The sequence below is a fragment of the Haliotis rubra genome, unplaced genomic scaffold (genome assembly GCF_003918875.1).
Source record: "Haliotis rubra isolate DU_JTF1 unplaced genomic scaffold, ASM391887v1 Scf463, whole genome shotgun sequence".
Classification (NCBI taxonomy): Eukaryota; Metazoa; Mollusca; class Gastropoda; order Lepetellida; family Haliotidae; genus Haliotis; species Haliotis rubra.
This window is the reverse complement of record NW_025767150.1, coordinates 357,747-376,940: the sequence shown is the minus strand read 5'-3', so window position 1 is coordinate 376,940 and position 19,194 is coordinate 357,747. Positions and strand designations below refer to the sequence as shown.

Genomic DNA, 19,194 nt, shown 5'->3' with positions numbered 1-19,194 from the left:
AAATAAAAGTGCTTCCTCAGCCTACTCAAGAGTATCATAAACACTAAGCTTTTAAGGCTCATGTCTAAAATATACTTCTTATGTCCATAAAGAGGAAAAAAACTAGTCGTAACCCTACACTGAAGTGTGTGCTTTATCCAGCGGGATAACGTAAACTCCTGGCAGGATGGGATGTGTGGAGCTTAATGGAGGTTATCATGTATCGCTGCATTAAAAGCTCAATAGCCCGACGCAGCCTGAGGCTATTTGAAAGTGACAAAGAAAATCTAACAATTTTAGGATCAGACGAATCTTATATGGCAAGAACCAAGAAAGATAATAACCAACAATTTTAGGACATTTTTTAACAAAAAGTAATTTCTAAGATATAGAAAAGGATGAAAACTTGAAAGACTGTCTTGACTCCCTTGAAAGTAAAATATTGTAGTACACAAACAACCAATTAATCACCAACGAAACAGACAATACAAGATACTGAGTAGGTCAACATTTAGGAAGCAAAACTGGAGATTCAAACCATTATATAAACCATTATATAAACCATTATATAAACCATTATGTAAACCATTATATAAACCATTATATAAACCATTATATTTTCCTGGGCATTTCTATTTGCAGATGTTTGATACCTATCGTAATCTGCCGAAGGAAGGCTATAATTTGTTTGTTGTTTAACACCGCACTTAGCAATATTCCAGGGACATGGCAGCAATCTGTAAATAATTTAGTGAGTTGGGTTTTACACCACTTTTAGCAATATTCCAGCAATATCACAGTGGGGACACCAGAAACGGACTTCACACATTGTACCCATGTGGGGAATCAACCCCAGGCCTTTGGTTTGATGAGCGAACGCTTTAACCACTTGGCTACCCCACCGCCCCTGTAGATAATTAAGTATCGACTAGACCATCCAGTGATCAACAGTATGAGCAACGATCTAAACAACTGGGATACGATGGCATATGTCAACCAAGTAAGCTTGTACCACCTGATCCCATTAGTTACCTCTTACAACAAGCATGGGTTGTTGAGGACCAATTGTAACTGGAAGGTCGCGGGTTCGATCCACGACCGCGTCATACCAAATTAAAAGACGTTAAAATATGGTACTTGTTGGTCCCTGCCTGGCGCTAGGCATTAATGGGTACAACAAGGACTGGTTGGCTCGGAGTCAGTATAATGTGTCTGAGTGGGGTATTCATGCTTCAATGCGGCGTGGTATCTCAGTGGGCTAGCACTATAAAACCAGCTTCAGTCTGGGCTAGTACAAGCGGCCGCACATACACATACACACGCATGCACGTCGTCATATGAGCGAAATATTCTCAAGCACGACGTTAAACCCAATTTCACCTAACCTCACCAATTCTAACTGGGATCTTCACTGGTGTAAAGGATATGAACTTACTGAGCGCTATTTACATCATAAACAAATTGTTCATCTCCAAAAGAATGCAATAAAATCAAACAACAAGGTATCGTATACAGCTGTTGCTCACACCAAAAACACAACAGAGATCAATGAGACACAAGTCAAGAAAAATTTCCTGAACAATGGATTACATCACAGTACATTGAATGAAGTCATCTAAACATGGCATACAATTCCATTGCACTGGCACAGGTGTTGGGAATGTGTGAACAGAAATTGTTCTATTTTGCTGGACACTGACTTGTAGGGATACCAGTGTAGTTGGCCATTTCTTCCCTGGTCTAAACTTTCCCCGGGGAGAATATGGCCTAGGCCAAAGTTTTGTCCTAGGATATTCTTACTCCAGGGAAAGTTTGGGCTTGGCTAAAGATTCCCCCCCCCTAGGCCAAAGTTTCCTCCCTGTTTAAACTAGGATATTTTGTTCTGTTTTCTATGAAAAGAGGGCAGATTCTGGCCTAGCTCGGCCACTTCTTCCCCACCATTGTTCTTATATGAAAAGGGGGGAGATTCTGGCCTAGCTAGGCTACTTCTTCTCCACCATTGTTCTTATATGAAAAGAGGGGAGATTCTGGCCTAGCTAGGCTACTTCTTCTCCACCATTGTTCTTATATGAAAAAGGGGAGATTCTGGGCCTAGCTTAGGCTACTTCTTCTCCATCATTGTTCTTATATGAAAAGGGGGGAGATTCTGGCCTAGCTAGGCTACTTCTTCTCCACCATTGTTCTTATATATGAAAAGGGGAGATTCTGGCCTAGCTAGGCTACTTCTTCTCCACCATTGTTCTTATATGAAAAGGGGGAGATTCTGGCCTAGCTGGGCTACTTCTTCCATCATTGTTCTTATATGAAAGAGGGCAGATTCTGGCCTGGCTCGGCCACTTCTTCTCCACCATTGTTCTTATATATGAAAAGAGGGAGATTCTGGCCTAGCTAGGCTACTTCTTCTCCACCATTGTTCTTATATGAAAAGGGAGATTCTGGCCTAGCTAGGCTCGTCCTCTCCACCATTGTTCTTATATGAAAAGGGGAGATTCTGGCTAGCTAGGCTACTTCTTCTCCACCATTGTTCTTATATGAAAGGAGGAGATTCTGGCCTAGCTAGGCTACTTCTTCTCCACCATTGTTCTTATATATGAAAGGGGAGATTCTGGCCTAACTAGGCTACTTCTTCTCCATCATTGTTCTTATATGAAAGGGGAGATTCTGGCCTAGCTAGGCTACTTCTTCTCCACCATTGTTCTTATATGAAAAGGGGGGAGATTCTGGCCTAGCTAGGCTACTTCTTCTCCATCATTGTTCTTATATGAAAAGAGGTCTGGCTGGCCTAGCTAGCTACTTCTTCTCCATCATTGTTCTTATATGAAAAGAGGGGAGATTCTGGCCTAGCTGGGCTACTTCTTCTCCATCATTGTTCTTATATGAAAAGAGGGCAGATTCTGGCCTAGCTCGGCCACTTCTTCTCCACCATTGTTCTTATATGAAAAGAGGGGAGATTCTGGCCTAGCTAGGCTACTTCTTCTCCACCATTGTTCTTATATGAAAAGGGGAGATTCTTGGCCTAAGCTAGGCTCGTCTTCTCCACCATTGTTCTTATATGAAAAGGGGGGAGATTCTGGCCTAGCTAGGCTACTTCTTCTCCACCATTGTTCTTATATGAAAAGAGGGGAGATTCTGGCCTAGCTAGGCTACTTCTTCTCCACCATTGTTCTTATATGAAAAGGGGGGAGATTCTGGCCTAGCTAGGCTACTTCTTCTCCATCATTGTTCTTATATGAAAAGGGGGGAGATTCTGGCCTAGCTAGGCTACTTCTTCTCCACCATTGTTCTTATATGAAAAGAGGGGAGATTCTGGCCTAGCTAGGCTACTTCTTCTCCACCATTGTTCTTATATGAAAAGGGGGGAGATTCTGGCCTAGCTAGGCTACTTCTTCTCCATCATTGTTCTTATATGAAAAGAGGGAGATTCTGGCCTAGCTCTCGGCTACTTCTTCTCCATCATTGTTCTTATATGAAAAGGGGGGAGATTCTGGCCTAGCTAGGCTACTTCTTCTCCACCATTGTTCTTATATGAAAAGGGGAGATTCTGGCCTAGCTAGGCTACTTCTTCTCCATCATTGTTCTTATATGAAAAGAGGGAGATTCTGGCCTAGCTTTCGGCTACTTCTTCTCTCCATCATTGTTCTTATATGAAAAGAGGGGAGATTCTGGCCTAGCTAGGCTACTTCTTCTCCACCATTGTTCTTATATGAAAAGGGGGGAGATTCTGGCCTAGCTAGGCTACTTCTTCTCCATCATTGTTCTTATATGAAAAGAGGGGAGATTCTGGCCTAGCTAGGCTACTTCTTCTCCACCATTGTTCTTATATGAAAAGAGGGGAGATTCTGGCCTAGCTAGGCTACTTCTTCTCCACCATTGTTCTTATATGAAAAGGGGAGATTCTGGCCTAGCTAGGCTACTTCTCCATCATTGTTCTTATATGAAAAGAGGGAGATTCTGGCCTAGCCTCAGTACTTCTTCTCCATCATTGTTCTTATATGAAAGGGGAGATTCTGGCCTAGCTAGGCTACTTCTTCTCCACCATTGTTCTTATATGAAAAGGGGGGAGATTCTGGCCTAGCTAGGCTACTTCTTCTCCATCATTGTTCTTATATGAAAGAGGAGATTCTGGCCTAGCTAGGCTACTTCTTCTCCACCATTGTTCTTATATATGAAAAGGAGATTCTGGCCTAGCTAGGCTACTTCTTCTCCACCATTGTTCTTATATGAAGGGGAGATTCTGGCCTAGCTGGGCTACTTCTTCTCCACCATTGTTCTTATATGAAAAGGGGAGATTCTGGCCTAGCTAGGCTACTTCTTCTCCATCATTGTTCTTATATGAAAGAGGGAGATTTCTGGCCTAGCTAGGCTACTTCTTCTCCACCATTGTTCTTATATGAAAAGGGGAGATTCTGGCCTAGCTAGGCTACTTCTTCTCCATCATTGTTCTTATATGAAAAGAGGGAGATTCTGGCTCAAGCTAGAGCTGCTTTCTTCTCCACCATTGTTCTTATATGAAAAGGGGATTCTGGCCTAGCTAGGCTACTTCTTCTCCATCATTGTTCTTATATGAAAAGAGGGGAGATTCTGGCCTAGCTAGGCTACTTCTTCTCCACCATTGTTCTTGCTATGAAAGGGGAGATTCTGGCCTAGCTAGGCTACTTCTTCTCCATCATTGTTCTTATATGAAAGAGGGGGAGATTCTGGCCTAGCTAGGCTACTTCTTCTCCACCATTGTTCTTATATGAAAAGGGGAGATTCTGGCCTAGCTAGGCTACTTCTTCTCCACCATTGTTCTTATATATGAAGAGGAGATTCTGGCCTAGCTAGGCCTACTTCTCCACCATTGTTCTTATATGAAAGGGGAGATTCTGGCCTAGCTAGGCTACTTCTTCTCCATCATTGTTCTTATATGAAAAGAGGGAGATTCTGGCCTAGCTAGGCTACTTCTCTCCACCATTGTTCTTATATGAAAAGGGGAGATTCTGCAGCCTAGCTAGGCTACTTCTTCTCCACCATTGTTCTTATATGAAAAGAGGGAGATTCTGGCCTAGCTAGGCTACTTCTCCTCCACCATTGTTCTTATATGAAGGGGAGATTCTGGCCTAGCTAGGCTACTTCTTCTCCATCATTGTTCTTATATGAAAGAGGGAGATTCTGGCCTAGCTAGGCTACTTCTTCTCCACCATTGTTCTTATATGAAGGGGAGATTCTGGCCTTCAGCTAGGCTACTTCTTCTCCATCATTGTTCTTATATGAAAGAGGGAGATTCTGGCCTAGCTAGGCTACTTCTTCTCCACCATTGTTCTTATATGAAAAGGGAGATTCTGGCCTAGCTAGGCTACTTCTTCTCCACCATTGTTCTTATATGAAAGAGGGAGATTCTGGCCTAGCTAGGCTACTTCTTCTCCACCATTGTTCTTATATGAAAGGGGAGATTCTGCCTAGCTAGGCTACTACTTCTCCATCATTGTTCTTATATGAAAAGAGGGGAGATTCTGGCCTAGCTAGGCTACTTCTTCTCCACCATTGTTCTTATATGAAAAGGGGAGATTCTGGCCTAGCTAGGCTACTTCTTCTCCATCATTGTTCTTATATGAAAAGGGGAGATTCTGGCCTAGCTAGGCTACTTCTTCCCCACCATTGTTCTTATATGAAAAGGGGGGAGATTCTGGCCTAGCTCGGCCACTTCTTCCCCACCCCATCCAATGCCAAAGTTTCCCCGAGGAAGGTTCGGCCAGGGGAAAGTTTGGCCTGTTACAACTGTACATAAATAATCCTGAACACAACACTGAGCCCAACATGCCTCCTAGCCCAGAAATACAAGAAGAACAGATATTTTACGCATGTTTCAAACAATATTGCCAAACAGGGTTTCCACCTCCAAACTGACTTATCATTGATATAGTGAGTGAATATAGTTTTACGTCACCTTAAGCAATATTACAGCAGGGGACACCAGAAATGGGCTATTATTGATATATCTGAGGTGACAGACCAAACTGACACACTCCTGTCACTGTGCTCCTACAATGTTTGATGGCATATCAGAAAGTTTGTACTTGTTCCCATGGAAACACTGACATCTCCTGAGCCTGTTTCACCTACAGTGCACTTTGAGTTCATGTGACACCTAACCGATATTGTGAGACAGTACTTTACTATACCAGTATCCACTGCAGTACAGAAAGTCTGGGATTAGTTACATGGTAAAAGGATCAAATAAAACAAATTCATAACCCCGTAAGAAAGAGAATGGTCACATGCTAAAGCTGTTAGCTGAGTTATTTGTGCAAAAGAAAAAAATTGGTTATTTGTGTTGAATGTGTGAGTCAAATTATTTACCCTGCAAAAGAAAATCAGTCTCTTTCAAAATTCAACACAACCATATGCCAACAGTAAGGTTAACCTTGACTAAACGTCTTGTGCATGAAGAACGAGAAACAGGTGGGTAGTTCAGGGTAAGAATCTTGGCAGATAGAACACAACAGAGACTTGATGAGGCAAACCAGTGGTTCCCATGGTAACCCCTTCAACAGGTTATAATAATGAATACACATTGCCTTTAAGAAAGTTGTTAAATATTACCTGTCACAATTGGCATAACACATTTGCAAATTCGCGGATCAACTTCAACTCCCCAAAGTACCAGAATCTCTACTTTACTGAGGAAGATTCAGAACCTTAAAAGGGGGACAAGCGTTGGGGTACTTGGGACATATGTTGCCTCAGAATTTGAAGGAGCACAAAAAGGGGTATTAAGGACCTACAATACCTTGGAATCTTGAAAGAGTTTGGATACTGGGGACCAATTCAGAGTCGGATTCCTCACCATATCAACTCACAACAACTACTTACTGCTTTGGAGCTGTCAGCTGCTAGGCGGGCAGCGTATCGGGCGATCAGTCGATGTTCGTCGTCTATCCGAAATGAGTCTGTACTTGCATTGTGTTTACTGGGGCTGAAGAATAAACCAGACACTAGTAAAAGCAACAGAATGACAGCATCTGATCAATGTTTGATCCATTAACTGGTTTTCAAAAGTAGGTTTCAAAGGGTGATGAAAAATGTAATTTTTGGAGTAAAATTGATATTTTATACTTATCCTGACTCATGCTCTTTTGCTTGTCTTCTTCTTCTTGCGAACATAGTGGAACACTTGTATCTCCTTATTTGAAGCTCCCTTCAAAATAAAATCACTAATTGGTACTCACCACGAGTTGTCTCCCTTTATCTCCCCTGGCGGGAAAGGTGTCGCCACCTCCAGCCCATGTGCTTCACTCTCTCCTGATTTTGCGAGCCCAACACTTGGACTTACAGGGAAATCCAAAGTGTTATGTGGGGAGGATGGGAGGGCTAACCTCATGAGTCAGGATAAGTATAAAATATCAATTTTACTCCAAAAATTACATATTTTTCCTTATCCTGACTCATGCTCTTTTGCTTGTAGCATGCTACGGAAACGGAGGTGGGATTAACAGAATACTTTGGATTTATAATTAGTGATTTTGTATAGATATACTGTAATATCCCCTACGGGAACTTCATGAAGGCTTAGATTTAGGATGTTTCCTGTATAACAAAAACCATAGGTTATATAATGCCATTAAAGGGGAATTACATTGTGAATATATTGAACAGTACATATAATATATATATATATACATATAGGTGACTCTGATAGAGGCACTGAATTGAATATATCAAAGTATATGCTTAAGGTTGAATAACTTAAGCTGAACATATATACATAGCCCTAAAACTCCATAGAGTTATAAGCTAGATAAGTATGTATAACATACATATTAATCTTGTGAGGGTAATATTTAACGCCTACGAGGGACTGTCAGTTGCTGAGCGAGGACCAGTGGTCCGAAATGGTGAATGCCCGAGACATCTTCTGTAGTGATGTCTCTCAGGTAGTGATTAGCAAATACCATGTTAGATTTCCAATAGCATCCTTCCATAATCGTGTTCAAGGAACAGTTACCGTGTAGGGCGAGGGTGGAGGCCAGTGCCCTGATCTCATGTGGATTTGATGCTGTTGGTGGGTCCAAGCCTGCTGCCTTGTAGGCACGGAGAATGACAGTCCTTATCCAAATAGATATTGTGGTCCGTGACACTTCTGTTTGATTAAGTGAGGCGATAAGGGGATGAATAAGCGTTTGAGAAATCTTCTCCTTGTTTTGGATCGTCGTAAATAAACTTTAAGCGCTCTTACTGGACACAGTGATAGGTCTTGTGTATCTTGTGATCCGAGAATAGAGGATAGCGCCGGGATGTGGAATAATCTGTCTGGTTGACCTGGCAGTTGATTTTTAGCGATGAAATCCCATCTTAATCCGGGAGAGGCGCTATGTTATGATTGTCATCAAACTGTATCCTCTCGTAATCCAGAGCGTGAATTTCAGACATTCTTGCTGCGTGGCTAGAGATAGCAAAACAGTGTTTTCTGTGAGAGAAATTCAAAGTTTATTCGATTCCAATGGTTCATAAACCTCACTCGTGAGGTGTTGCAACACTATATTCAGATCCCAAGCTGGAAGTGGAACTTCCGCTTTTGGTCCTCAATCGGAAGGCTCGTAGTAAGGCCAGTAACTCTGGAGATCTTGTCAATTTACTACCTGTTCTCATGGTGATTACAGAACTAAACGCGGCAAGATATGTTGATATCGTTGAACCTTTTAAATGTTTGTTTTGCCGCAGGTAACACAAATAGTCTGCCACTTGAGGTTGTGACGCTTCTCTAGCTGTAAAACCTTTCTTTGCTGCATAATTTTCGAAACTGTGCCACTTGTCGTCGTACAAGTTACGAGTTGAGTAATAAATAAGGCAAGCGTGACTGCTTTGCGCCCTGGCAGAATATCCTCTCTTGTTTAAACATATTGTATACAGTCCATACGTGTAGTTGGAACATTGCTGGGTTTCCGTGCACTTGTTTGGTGTGAGGATGAATTAACAGGTTTGCGCGCTTGGGTAGCTCCAGTGTTGGTTGACCGATTTCTTGAATTAGTATGGGAAACCACGTTCTGGCCGGCCAGTAGGGCGCAACCAAAGTGAGTTGTAGGCTCTGTGTTTGTCTGATTTTCTGTAAAACTTGAGGTATTATTGCTGGCGGCGGAAACGCCTGCACGCGTGAGGCCTTCCATGATAGACTTAGAGCGTCCGTTGCCCAAGCTTGAGGGTCTGGGACTGGTGACACGAATGTCGGTAGCTGATTGTTGAATCGCGTGGCGAATAGGTCTATTAGCGGCGCTCCTAATTGCTTGATTATCTGTGCAAATATTTCCCTGTTGATCATCCATTCTGTCGGTGATGGTAGATGAGGCCGAGAGAGAGCGTCTGCTAGTACATTTCTGGCTCCGGGAATGTGCACTGCTCTGACATGTAGATTTAGATCTTGTATTAAATCGAACAGTTGAAAGCTGAGGTTCAAAAGGTTCATCGATCTCGTTGAGCCTTGCCTGTTTATGTAGAACGCCACTGTCGAATTGTCTGTATGAATCATTAGGTGTGCATTTTGTAGAAATGTACTCCAATGTAGAATGGCGTTGATTACAGCTTTCATTTCTAGACTGTTTATATGGAGTTTGCATTCTTGCTGATTCCATAATCCTGATATCGTGTGGTTGGTGAGATGAGCTCCCCAACCTTGGAGTGACGCGTCTACATACAGATGGGTTTTGTATTCCTGCTCTGCTAAACAAATCCCTTCGCAGACATTCGATTTCTTGGTCCACCATAGTAGATGAGGTCTGAGATGTTTCGGTAGACTGAATGGTTGTACATCGTTGAGATGTGCGTTGATGAGGACCTGTAGGGGACGTAACTGTAACCTGCCAGTGACAGTCATGTCTTGGGCTGATGTGAGAAGACCTAGTAGGCTCTGCCATTGTCGAAGTGGTAACGGAGAGAGTAGAGCTGGTGGAATGGTCTGTTGTATCTTGAGCCAACGGTCTTCTGGTACAACGATACGGTTGCGATTTGTGATGAATCGAATACCTAGGAATTGCAGGTCTTGCGATGGTACTAGGTCTGACTTGCGTAAGTTTACTAACCAACCTAGTTGTGTTAGTAGCTTTATGATGTAATTTAACTGTAGTTTGAGACGCTGTGGATCTTGATCTACTTGTATCCCGTCGTCGAGGTAAAACGCACTGCGTAGTCCTTGATGATGTAGAAAATTGATAATCGGTTTCTGATCCTCGTGAATAGCCAGGGGGCTGATGATATTCCGAATGGGAGTACTTTCCACTGGTAATGTAGCCCTTCTAGAGTAAACCGTAGGTATTTCCTGGAATCGGGATGAATGGGGATGTGCAGGTAGGCATCCTGTAGATCTATGCTGCCCATGGAGTCCATAGGACGAATCATCTGGCGTAACTGAGGTAAATGTATCATGCGAAACTTCGGTGGTTTGCGTAGATAATTCTTGTTGAAAAAGCTCATGTTGTAGATGAGTCTGTATTTCTCCATGGAGTTTTTCTTGGGAACTAGGAAAAACTGGGGAGTAGAAACCTGGTTCGGACGCTTCTGCTTGATCTATTACTTCTATGGCCTGTTTGGATAGGAGTGATGAAACAGCCTCTCTTATCTTTGGTAGTTGTTTAAGCGGCTTGTAAATCGAACTTGGGGGTTTGATTGTCAGCGGAGGCTTGGCCTGTAATGGGATACGAAATCCGTGTTGAAAAATTTTGGAAACGTATGGGTCTTGCAATATTCCCCAGTTTTCCCAGTGTAGTTGGAGGCGTCCACCCACTTGTGCTGGCTGTACTGGAACGGCTGGGGGTGGAAGACTCCAGTCGTTCCGACCTTGTGTTTCAGCGTCTATAGTTGCGGGAACCTCTGGGTGTCCTGCCTCTTCCTGATCCTCCTCTATAGTTGCCATATGGGCGACGAAAAGAATCTTTACCTCTAGAGCTGGCTATCTTCCTGTCTCTTGCTCTTTGTAGGCCCGTGAACTTAGATCTGCCTGAGTATCTTTGTGAAGTCTGACGAATGACGCTGGCTAGTGTGTCCATCGACTTAATCATAAGGACTTCCCTGGAATCCTTAGAGACTTCCTTGGCGACCTTGTCGATTTCTCCGTCGAAAATGGATGTTGTCGACCACGGGGCTGTATAATGTGGGGCTGTAAAGTTCTCTCCCCAAGTACAGGAAGCGAGGAGGCCTTGACGACGAGCTAAGGTCAGTGCTGCTGAAACAGATGTAAGATGATCCATTAAAAACTGCTGATCTTTCTTTTGCATAAGTAAGGCAGAATAAATCATTCTATCATCTTCCGTCGTGGAATCCCGGAATCTAGTAATAAGAGTCTCATTGATCGTCCTAGATCTATTTAACCCAAAGAACATACGTCTCGTCATGGTTTCTATATGAGCCAGCTTGCGATGATCAATCTTGTAAAACTTGTTCTTTACATCGCTGATGATCTTATAGTTCTCATCGATGTCCTGGGCTTTGTAGAAGGAGTCCATGTTATGTGTGGAGAACTTCTTGGCATGAAAGTTGGGCAGATGTGGTGTCTGAACTTTCGTAGCTTTCTGGAAAGCTGCATCTAGATTCTGTGGCACTGCCGCGATCGGGTCGATCGGGGGTAGAGTGATTGCATCTGGATCATCTTCCTTCATCAAATATGTCTGCGCTGTATTGCCACTTTTAGATGGTGATGTGAGATCTAGGTTATTGACCATCCAATACCGTATCTCTGCATCAGAAAATATGATTCCTCCATCATCCTCAATACCTTCATCATTAATGAATTGTTAATTGTGTAGCTGTCTGTATATCCGATGAGGCTTGTGGCGATCTAGTTGACTTGTGCGCCGCTCTATGTGGAGATCTGACGGGTGATCGACCTGGTGATGAACGAAGTGGAGATCGTCTATGGGATGATCTTCTCGGAGACTTGTGAGGTGAACGTTGATAGCTTCGCGAAGCTCTTCTATAGTCCCTCGATGTCCTTCTAGATGATGAGGATCTGGAATCATATGTCCTTCGCGAAGCTTCATTTGCGTCCGGTCCGGGGGATCGATGATATGACCTTCGCGAAGGCCTCCGTGATGTCTGATGGTCCGAGTCCATATCTAGAGATGAAATCGAAGATGGTGATGATCTATCCCGCCTTCGCGAAGGCTGTACATCTAGGTCCTTCGTCAAGGTGGTCCGGGACTTCCTTCGCGAAGGTGACGTCGTCTTAGCTGCTACGTTGACGGGGGGTGCCTCTGGGGTGCTGTCTACGTTGGAGCCTTCGCGAAGGCTCGGACCCTGCTTCTGCAGTTTGTAGTGGTCCTCCATGATGTTCATAATCTGTCGCATCATGTCATCTGGGATGATCTGTGACGAAGTCGCCGGGCGCTTTCTCTGCGATGGGGTTCACATCAATAACGCCTGGCGCCGGTGTAGAGGCATCATGCTGTATGTTGATCTCTGCAGAAGTCACAGTCGCTGACACCGCGGTTCGCTTGTTGTGCCGTGTAAGTCGGGATGATTATCGGCTGATCATCGTAGAGGCTCTAATTCTGCTGCTGGAACGATCTCGGCTGAGAAAGTTCTCGTTGTCTTCGTAGATTTTCCTTTGGAAGTCTGCGCTGCCCTGGGGGTCCTCAGTCTGCGTTGAGACGACGTTGAGGCCCTCTTAGACTTGGTCTGCGATGACGGGATGTCTGGGGAGGCCGGGCGTTTCTTCGAGGTAACGGACTGCGTCCCACGTTCCTCTGCCGCAGGGGTCTCTAGCAGAACACCAGACGGGAGAGGGTTGATAAAGCTAGCAGCTGACTGGATGGAATATCTGGACTCTCTGCCATGTTTTGCCCTTGTTTGCTCTATGGGACCTATCTGCAGCACGCCTTAAAGACGAAAAGATGATATTTATTAAATGCAGAATGAGATAAATTAATGCAGTAACTGCAACGTGAATTAAACGTACAGGGCGTAGAACAACTAGGGCATATAACATGCGGATCAGAGGCAGAGAACCGTAATCTACAAATCGTACAGATTTTCATCAACGTAAAGCTAGCTGAACAATCACGAATACACGTGAATAAACAGTAGAAATACGATAATTAATCAATACAAATTAGTAAAGGATACTAGCTATACCTCTATAGTAACCTAAGAGAGGTAAAAACTAAGAGATTATCAAAGGATATGGTGTGTAAGGAGACACGAGGCGCTCTCACATCCTGCTCACTGGGCGAAGAAGGAGAGAGTGAAGCACATGGGCTGGAGGTGGCGACACCTTTCCCGCCAGGGGAGATAAAGGGAGACAACTCGTGGTGAGTACCAATTAGTGATTTTATTTTGAAGGGAGTTTCAAATGAGGAGATACAAGTGTTCCACTATGTTCGCAAGAAGAAGAAGACAAGCAAAAGAGCATGAGTCAGGATAAGGAAAAATACGTTTACTTCATGGGAACAAACTTCATGACAATCAACCCTTGATCACCACTGTCAGCTGAGTCAGTAGATGAGCATCAACTCAGTGAACAAACTTCATGACAATCAACCCTTGATCACCACTGTCAGCTTAGTCAGTAGATGAGCATCAACTCAGTGAACAAACTTCATGACAATCAACCCTTGATCACCACTGTCAGCTGAGTCAGTAGATGAGCATCAACTCAGTGAACAAACTTCATGACAATCAACCCTTGATCACCACTGTCAGCTTAGTCAGTAGATGAGCATCAACTCATTGAACAAACTTCATGACAATCAACCCTTGATCACCACGGTCAGCTGAGTCAGTAGATGAGCATCAACTCAGTGAACAAACTTCATGACAATCAACCCTTGATCACCACTGTCAGCTGAGTCAGTAGATGAGCATCAACTCAGTGAAGTGCTCATACAATCCCACGCTCCTTGTGTTTCTACACTCAGACATATTGTCTCCCCTTATCAGCTAAATGTCACAGGTGTACGTTTGACAACTTTGTAGACAATCAAAAGTGGTCTGCCCACTGATCTGAGCAGAATAATAAGTCATGGACCCAGTGGGAGCTGGCTTCAGGGCAATCACTGGCTCAAACAGACAAATATCCTGGAAGCCAACAGCGGCTACAGCAGACATCTTAGAACTTTTCAAATTATCTTCATACTAGATTGATAAAGTTTTCATACAGGAGTGAGTGAGTGAATGAGTTTAGGTTTACGTCGAACTCAGCAATATTCCAGCTACATGGCGGCGGTCTGTAAATAATCGAGTCTGGACCAGACAATCCAGTGATCAACAGCATGAGCATCGATCTACACAATTGGGAACCGATGACATGTGTCAACCAAGTCAGCGAAACTGACCACCCGATTTTTCATACAGGAACCATACAGGGAGACAAGCATGAAGTACTGGAGACCTGTTGTGCTCTGAAGAAGAACCATACAGGGAGACAAGCATGACATATTGGAGAACTATTCTTCCTCTATTTCCTACTGCAAAAGTGCAAACATGTGAAATTCCTAAGATTATCACTATAATGTTCTCCAATCATCCAGTGTATCATATTTCCATTTTATTGAAACAGATACTCTAAACTCTTCTGCAACAATAGTTTAATCTGAAACCCAATTTCAACACAATTTGAATGATATAATGCAAGCACTAGCATCCTAATAAAATTCTACTAATGAGAAAAATAAATTCTGTTCTATGTGATGACAATACAAGAGTACAGGATGCTCCATCTGGATCAGGAATATCTCATGCGAGTGAAGTTTGACATCAAATATCAAAATTTCAATTCTGCTGAGTTTTAAACATTAATCAACCAGTGCAGATATAATTTACATGAAAAATATTTTAGAGGATTCTACTTATCATCCAAAATGATTCTGACACAAACCTAGAACTACCGCTAACCAGTTCAGCAGAGGTAAGTGATGTCATACCGATGACATCGATACATCATAATAGTCTGCTAAGCATTGCTTGAGCGTTATTTCCTGTGAAGCCAATTTTGGTTACAAAACACTGCCCACTCCGCTACACAAACATGCATTGATGTGGCGGCCATGTGCTCTGCGACAGCTGTCACTCACCTCCTGGGGGCGGAGCTACTGTCAAGGGAAGACACATCCCCTGACGTTATAATAGGGTGGTCAGGGAATCCATTGTGAACGGGTATAGGTGTTGGTGGACTGAAAAACCAACAACAAAAAAGTTCAACGAAAATCAGAATATAGCCAGACACATGTAAATGAACATGCACTAAGTGAGGGATCATGCACCAGACTGACCGATGTGTAGAACTGTGGCATTCAGTGTGATGGTGGATGCACTATCTACTGACTGTATCAGACACTGGACAAACAAAGACACACACTGAAGACTAATGGCCATGTTCCTTACATCAGAATCTAACTCAGTGTAATAACAACAGTCTCCTAACAATATCCCAACTAACACAGTGTATGAAACTATCATAGTGAATGAAGTGAAGACAGTATGTGCAACTTACACTATGCATGAAATAAAGACAGAAAATGAAACTTACACAATGTATGAAAGATCAATGGTTTTCTCGGGTGCATCAGGGAAATGTGGCATTTTCTGAGTGGACTTGACCGGTGTACACTGGAAGGACTTCCGTATAGAGTGACCGATCTGTTTGGCTTGGGATTTCTGCAATTGCAGTCCTCATTTTAGTTAATTGTATATTTTATTTAACAAACAATCATGATTTCAACAAAGAATGAGTTTCTCGTTATTGAAATATATGTTATTTTAATATTGAATAACAACATTATAATGACTTTTGTTTGTCAGTTACTTCTCAGAAGACCTTATATTCAGCATTTACAACAAACACTTTCTCCATTATTGCCAGTCTAATTAATCAACCTTCTCTTACCTGGGTTATAATGCATATTCAGCAACCCATGTATGTCATAACAGGCGACTAACAGAATCAGATGGTCAGGCTTCCTGACCCAATTACAAAACCTAAGTGCATAGATCGATGCTTGTAATGTCAATCACTGGATTGTCTGGTCCAGAAACTGATTATTTACAGATCGCTGAGACAGAGCTGGACAATTCCTGAGTACAACGTTATACAAACAAACCAAGCCAATCTAAGCCATTACTTTCTGTTCTCTAACTTTTATTCTTAGCGCTGGAATAATCAAACTGAAATGACTGAAACCAACATGTCTCAGTGATGAGTGATTGAAGAGTTAAGCTGCAGTTAGCACTTTTCCCACGGATCTCACAGTGGCCAGTAATTACAGTGTGGGCCACACGAACCAGTGATTGATGGTAACAACAACAACCTGTACATGATGACACTGGGACTATCACATCCTGGAATACTTCTAGGGTCAACATTTCTCAGAAGAATGCATTAAACACGATGACAATGATCTTTGTAAAGAGAGCATTCCTTACATATGTGGTATATTCTTTCATTTCGTGTTCAATGCGGTGGTTTGCAGAGGTGCGGCCCCTCCAGAAGCAATCCTGGCAGAGGTGGTAGTTGAAACATCGCTGGCACTTGTAGCGGAACCCTGTGAATGATTCTCGGTGGCAGCCCTCGCACTGAACAGGATGAAGCACTGCAACAGATCATTTCATCGTATGGGCAGAAGGCAATAATACTTATAATACCATCAAAATCCATCCCTCTGACAGGCTAGTCGATGTCGTGTAAGAACATCTACATGTCAACTAACTGGCATGTGAGACATTTTGACTAATATCGTTTCATATGCCATTTACACATCTTCCCCAAAACAAGGAATGAGAGAGTGACTGACTGACTGAGTTTGGTTTTACGCCGCTTTTAGCAATATTCCAGCAATATCACGGCGGGAGACACCAGAAATGGGCTTCACTCATTGACCCCATGTGGGGATTCGAACCCGGGTCTTCGGCGTGACGAGCCAACGCTTTAACCACTAGACTACCCCACCGCCCCAGTGAGAGAATGAGTGAGTATGGCTTTACGCTGCTCATAGCAATATTCCAGCCGGGGACACCAGAAATAGGCTTCACACACTGTACCCATGTGGGGTACCCTCGTCTTTCGTATGACAAGCAAAAGCTTTAACCACTAAGCTACTCCACGCCGCTGAAAACAAGGTAGTTGACTGGCTGTTGAAGTCCAGTTTCCACACAATCTGAAATCCTGTGGCTAAATCAGTAGCTATTAAGAGTAATGTCACTTCTATGTAGCCTCTATTCATACTAATCAGATTCCCACTTATCATATTACTTGCATTTGCTTTATACAAAATGGAGGCACCCAATCAAGATGATCACTTGATAATCAAGATCTGTATTTTCACAGAATGCGTCTCAACTCACAAAGAGCATCAAATTACTTTAGCATCTTCATCAAAAACACAAAACGATTTGGAAACTGTCTCTCAATGCCAGTATAACTTGTAAACACAAAATGATAAATTTTGAAACGGTATACAAGCCCATTCAGCTCACAAAATCCAATAGATACGTCACATGTAACTTATATGTCATGATGACAGACTGACACACACTCTGTAGCCAGCAACATAAGACATCAAGCCCCCTGTCTACCTATGTAATGGTTCCTACCGTTCTCCACGTGTGCCATCCTGTTGAGTACAGGGAGCCACATCAGACACTGGGGGCCGGGGTCACACATCAGGACATTCAGGAAGTCGTTGACGCTCACTCGGCCAGTCTGTAACACAAACATCACGAGATGTAACATACAGTATAATCACTTGGTAAGAATCAAGCTACCTGATCGGCTAAACAGATGTAACATACAGAATAATCATTGTTAACAACCAAGCTACCTGATCGGCTAAACAGATGTAACATACAGAATAATCATTGTTAACAACCAAGCTACCTGATTAGACAATGGCTGGCAAAACCCCATACCTGTCTGCTGACCAACATGTACAGCAATTTCACATAGTCTTTTGAACTAGGGTAGTTTGTCATACAAATGTAGCCTAAATAAAAACAAGGTCAGTATATATCTCAAACACTGGCAGGAGTAATACACATTACTACTGAACCTGTCACAACACCCATTTGGAAAGTGTTATATCACAGCCTATCCAACTCATGGACAAGAAAACCTGATAAAGTCAGGAGATGTATAATACTATAGACATTGCACGGAACCACAAGGCCTAGAATCAGAATGTGGGATTTGAACCAGTGACCAACTAAATCTGGCTTGCTAAGGGACACAGCTCTAGAAAACAAAGCATGATAAAGCACAGAATCCTTGAAACCTGACAGATACTGGGTCAAGAACATCTAGCTAGTTGAAAATGACATGCTGGAGCATGTTATCATATTGCCTGTGTAACAGCTTATCCTACATATAAGCATTTCAGACAGACTGAATAGTAGAATTCATTGTTATGTTTTTTTCAAAGATGCTCAACTCTCATCTGGTACAACTCCTTGTATTAGAGGTGTGAAATTGGGTACATCGTGCTTGAGAATATTTCATTCATATGAAATGACTGAAGACTGGAATTCCAAACAACCAACAATCAAACAATTTACAATAATCAAACACAAAAGATTTTCTCTTTGTCTCTCGATCTGAGATATTTTTGTTTCTTGTTACAACTTACCGCTTATTACTTGGAGAATAAAGCAAGAGAAGGTGAAGCCTGTGTATTTATTACAAAATAAGAGCTGAAGAAAGTATTTATGTTTGTTTTTCATTCATAGGATTTGTTTCCACTGAACTTAACACTGGAAAACAGAAAACTGAGTCGAACCTATTAATTCTGATGATTGAATCATCAATCCTTGACTCTACACCCACAGCATAATCAATCCCATGATGCTGCTAAATCTGACAGTTTGTTGGCCAGTATGGATCAACGAAGCCGTTCACCACCATACATGCTGAACGCAGATGATAACAAAGTTGTACAGAGATCACCTTGAGGTCAATATGACGATTCCATCCTATGTAGTTTTTATTCCATGGTTATAGCAGGGTATCACATATCAGTTACAGGTCATGGATGTAGATTAGCACCAGTCCACTAGACCCCAATTCAGTCTGCCTAAATGGTTTCCCCGATGGGTTTATAGGGGTCTCCATATATGTTGCTGCTAGTCAACCCAGGAAATGATTCAGAGTTCCCTTGTACATAAGCAATGAAACAGAGAACTGTTCAAAGAAATATTTTGTACTTTGTACACACTTTTGCTGAAAATTTGTTAATGAACTATTTTGAAGAGAAAACTAAACCATTT

The 19,194-nt window shown here is 42.6% G+C and overlaps 1 protein-coding gene across 4 annotated transcripts in view; it reads right to left on the bottom strand.

Annotated features, from left to right (window-relative positions):
* The window catches only part of LOC124290365 (dystrobrevin beta-like), a 199,838-nt gene that overhangs the window by 58,581 nt on the left and 122,063 nt on the right, over positions 1–19,194 (bottom strand). For all 4 annotated transcript variants that reach the window (XR_006901905.1, XM_046727073.1, XM_046727074.1 and 1 more), the window contains 5 exons: positions 17,530–17,638; positions 16,363–16,529; positions 15,470–15,597; positions 15,015–15,113; positions 6,832–6,934 (listed from right to left, as the gene is read on the bottom strand). Coding sequence is in view for 3 of the 4 variants with exons in the window: in XM_046727073.1 (XP_046583029.1) it covers positions 6,832–6,934; positions 15,015–15,113; positions 15,470–15,597; positions 16,363–16,529; positions 17,530–17,638 (606 nt within the window). In the remaining variant the exon portion in view is untranslated. The remainder of the gene's footprint in view (positions 1–6,831; positions 6,935–15,014; positions 15,114–15,469; positions 15,598–16,362; positions 16,530–17,529; positions 17,639–19,194) is intronic.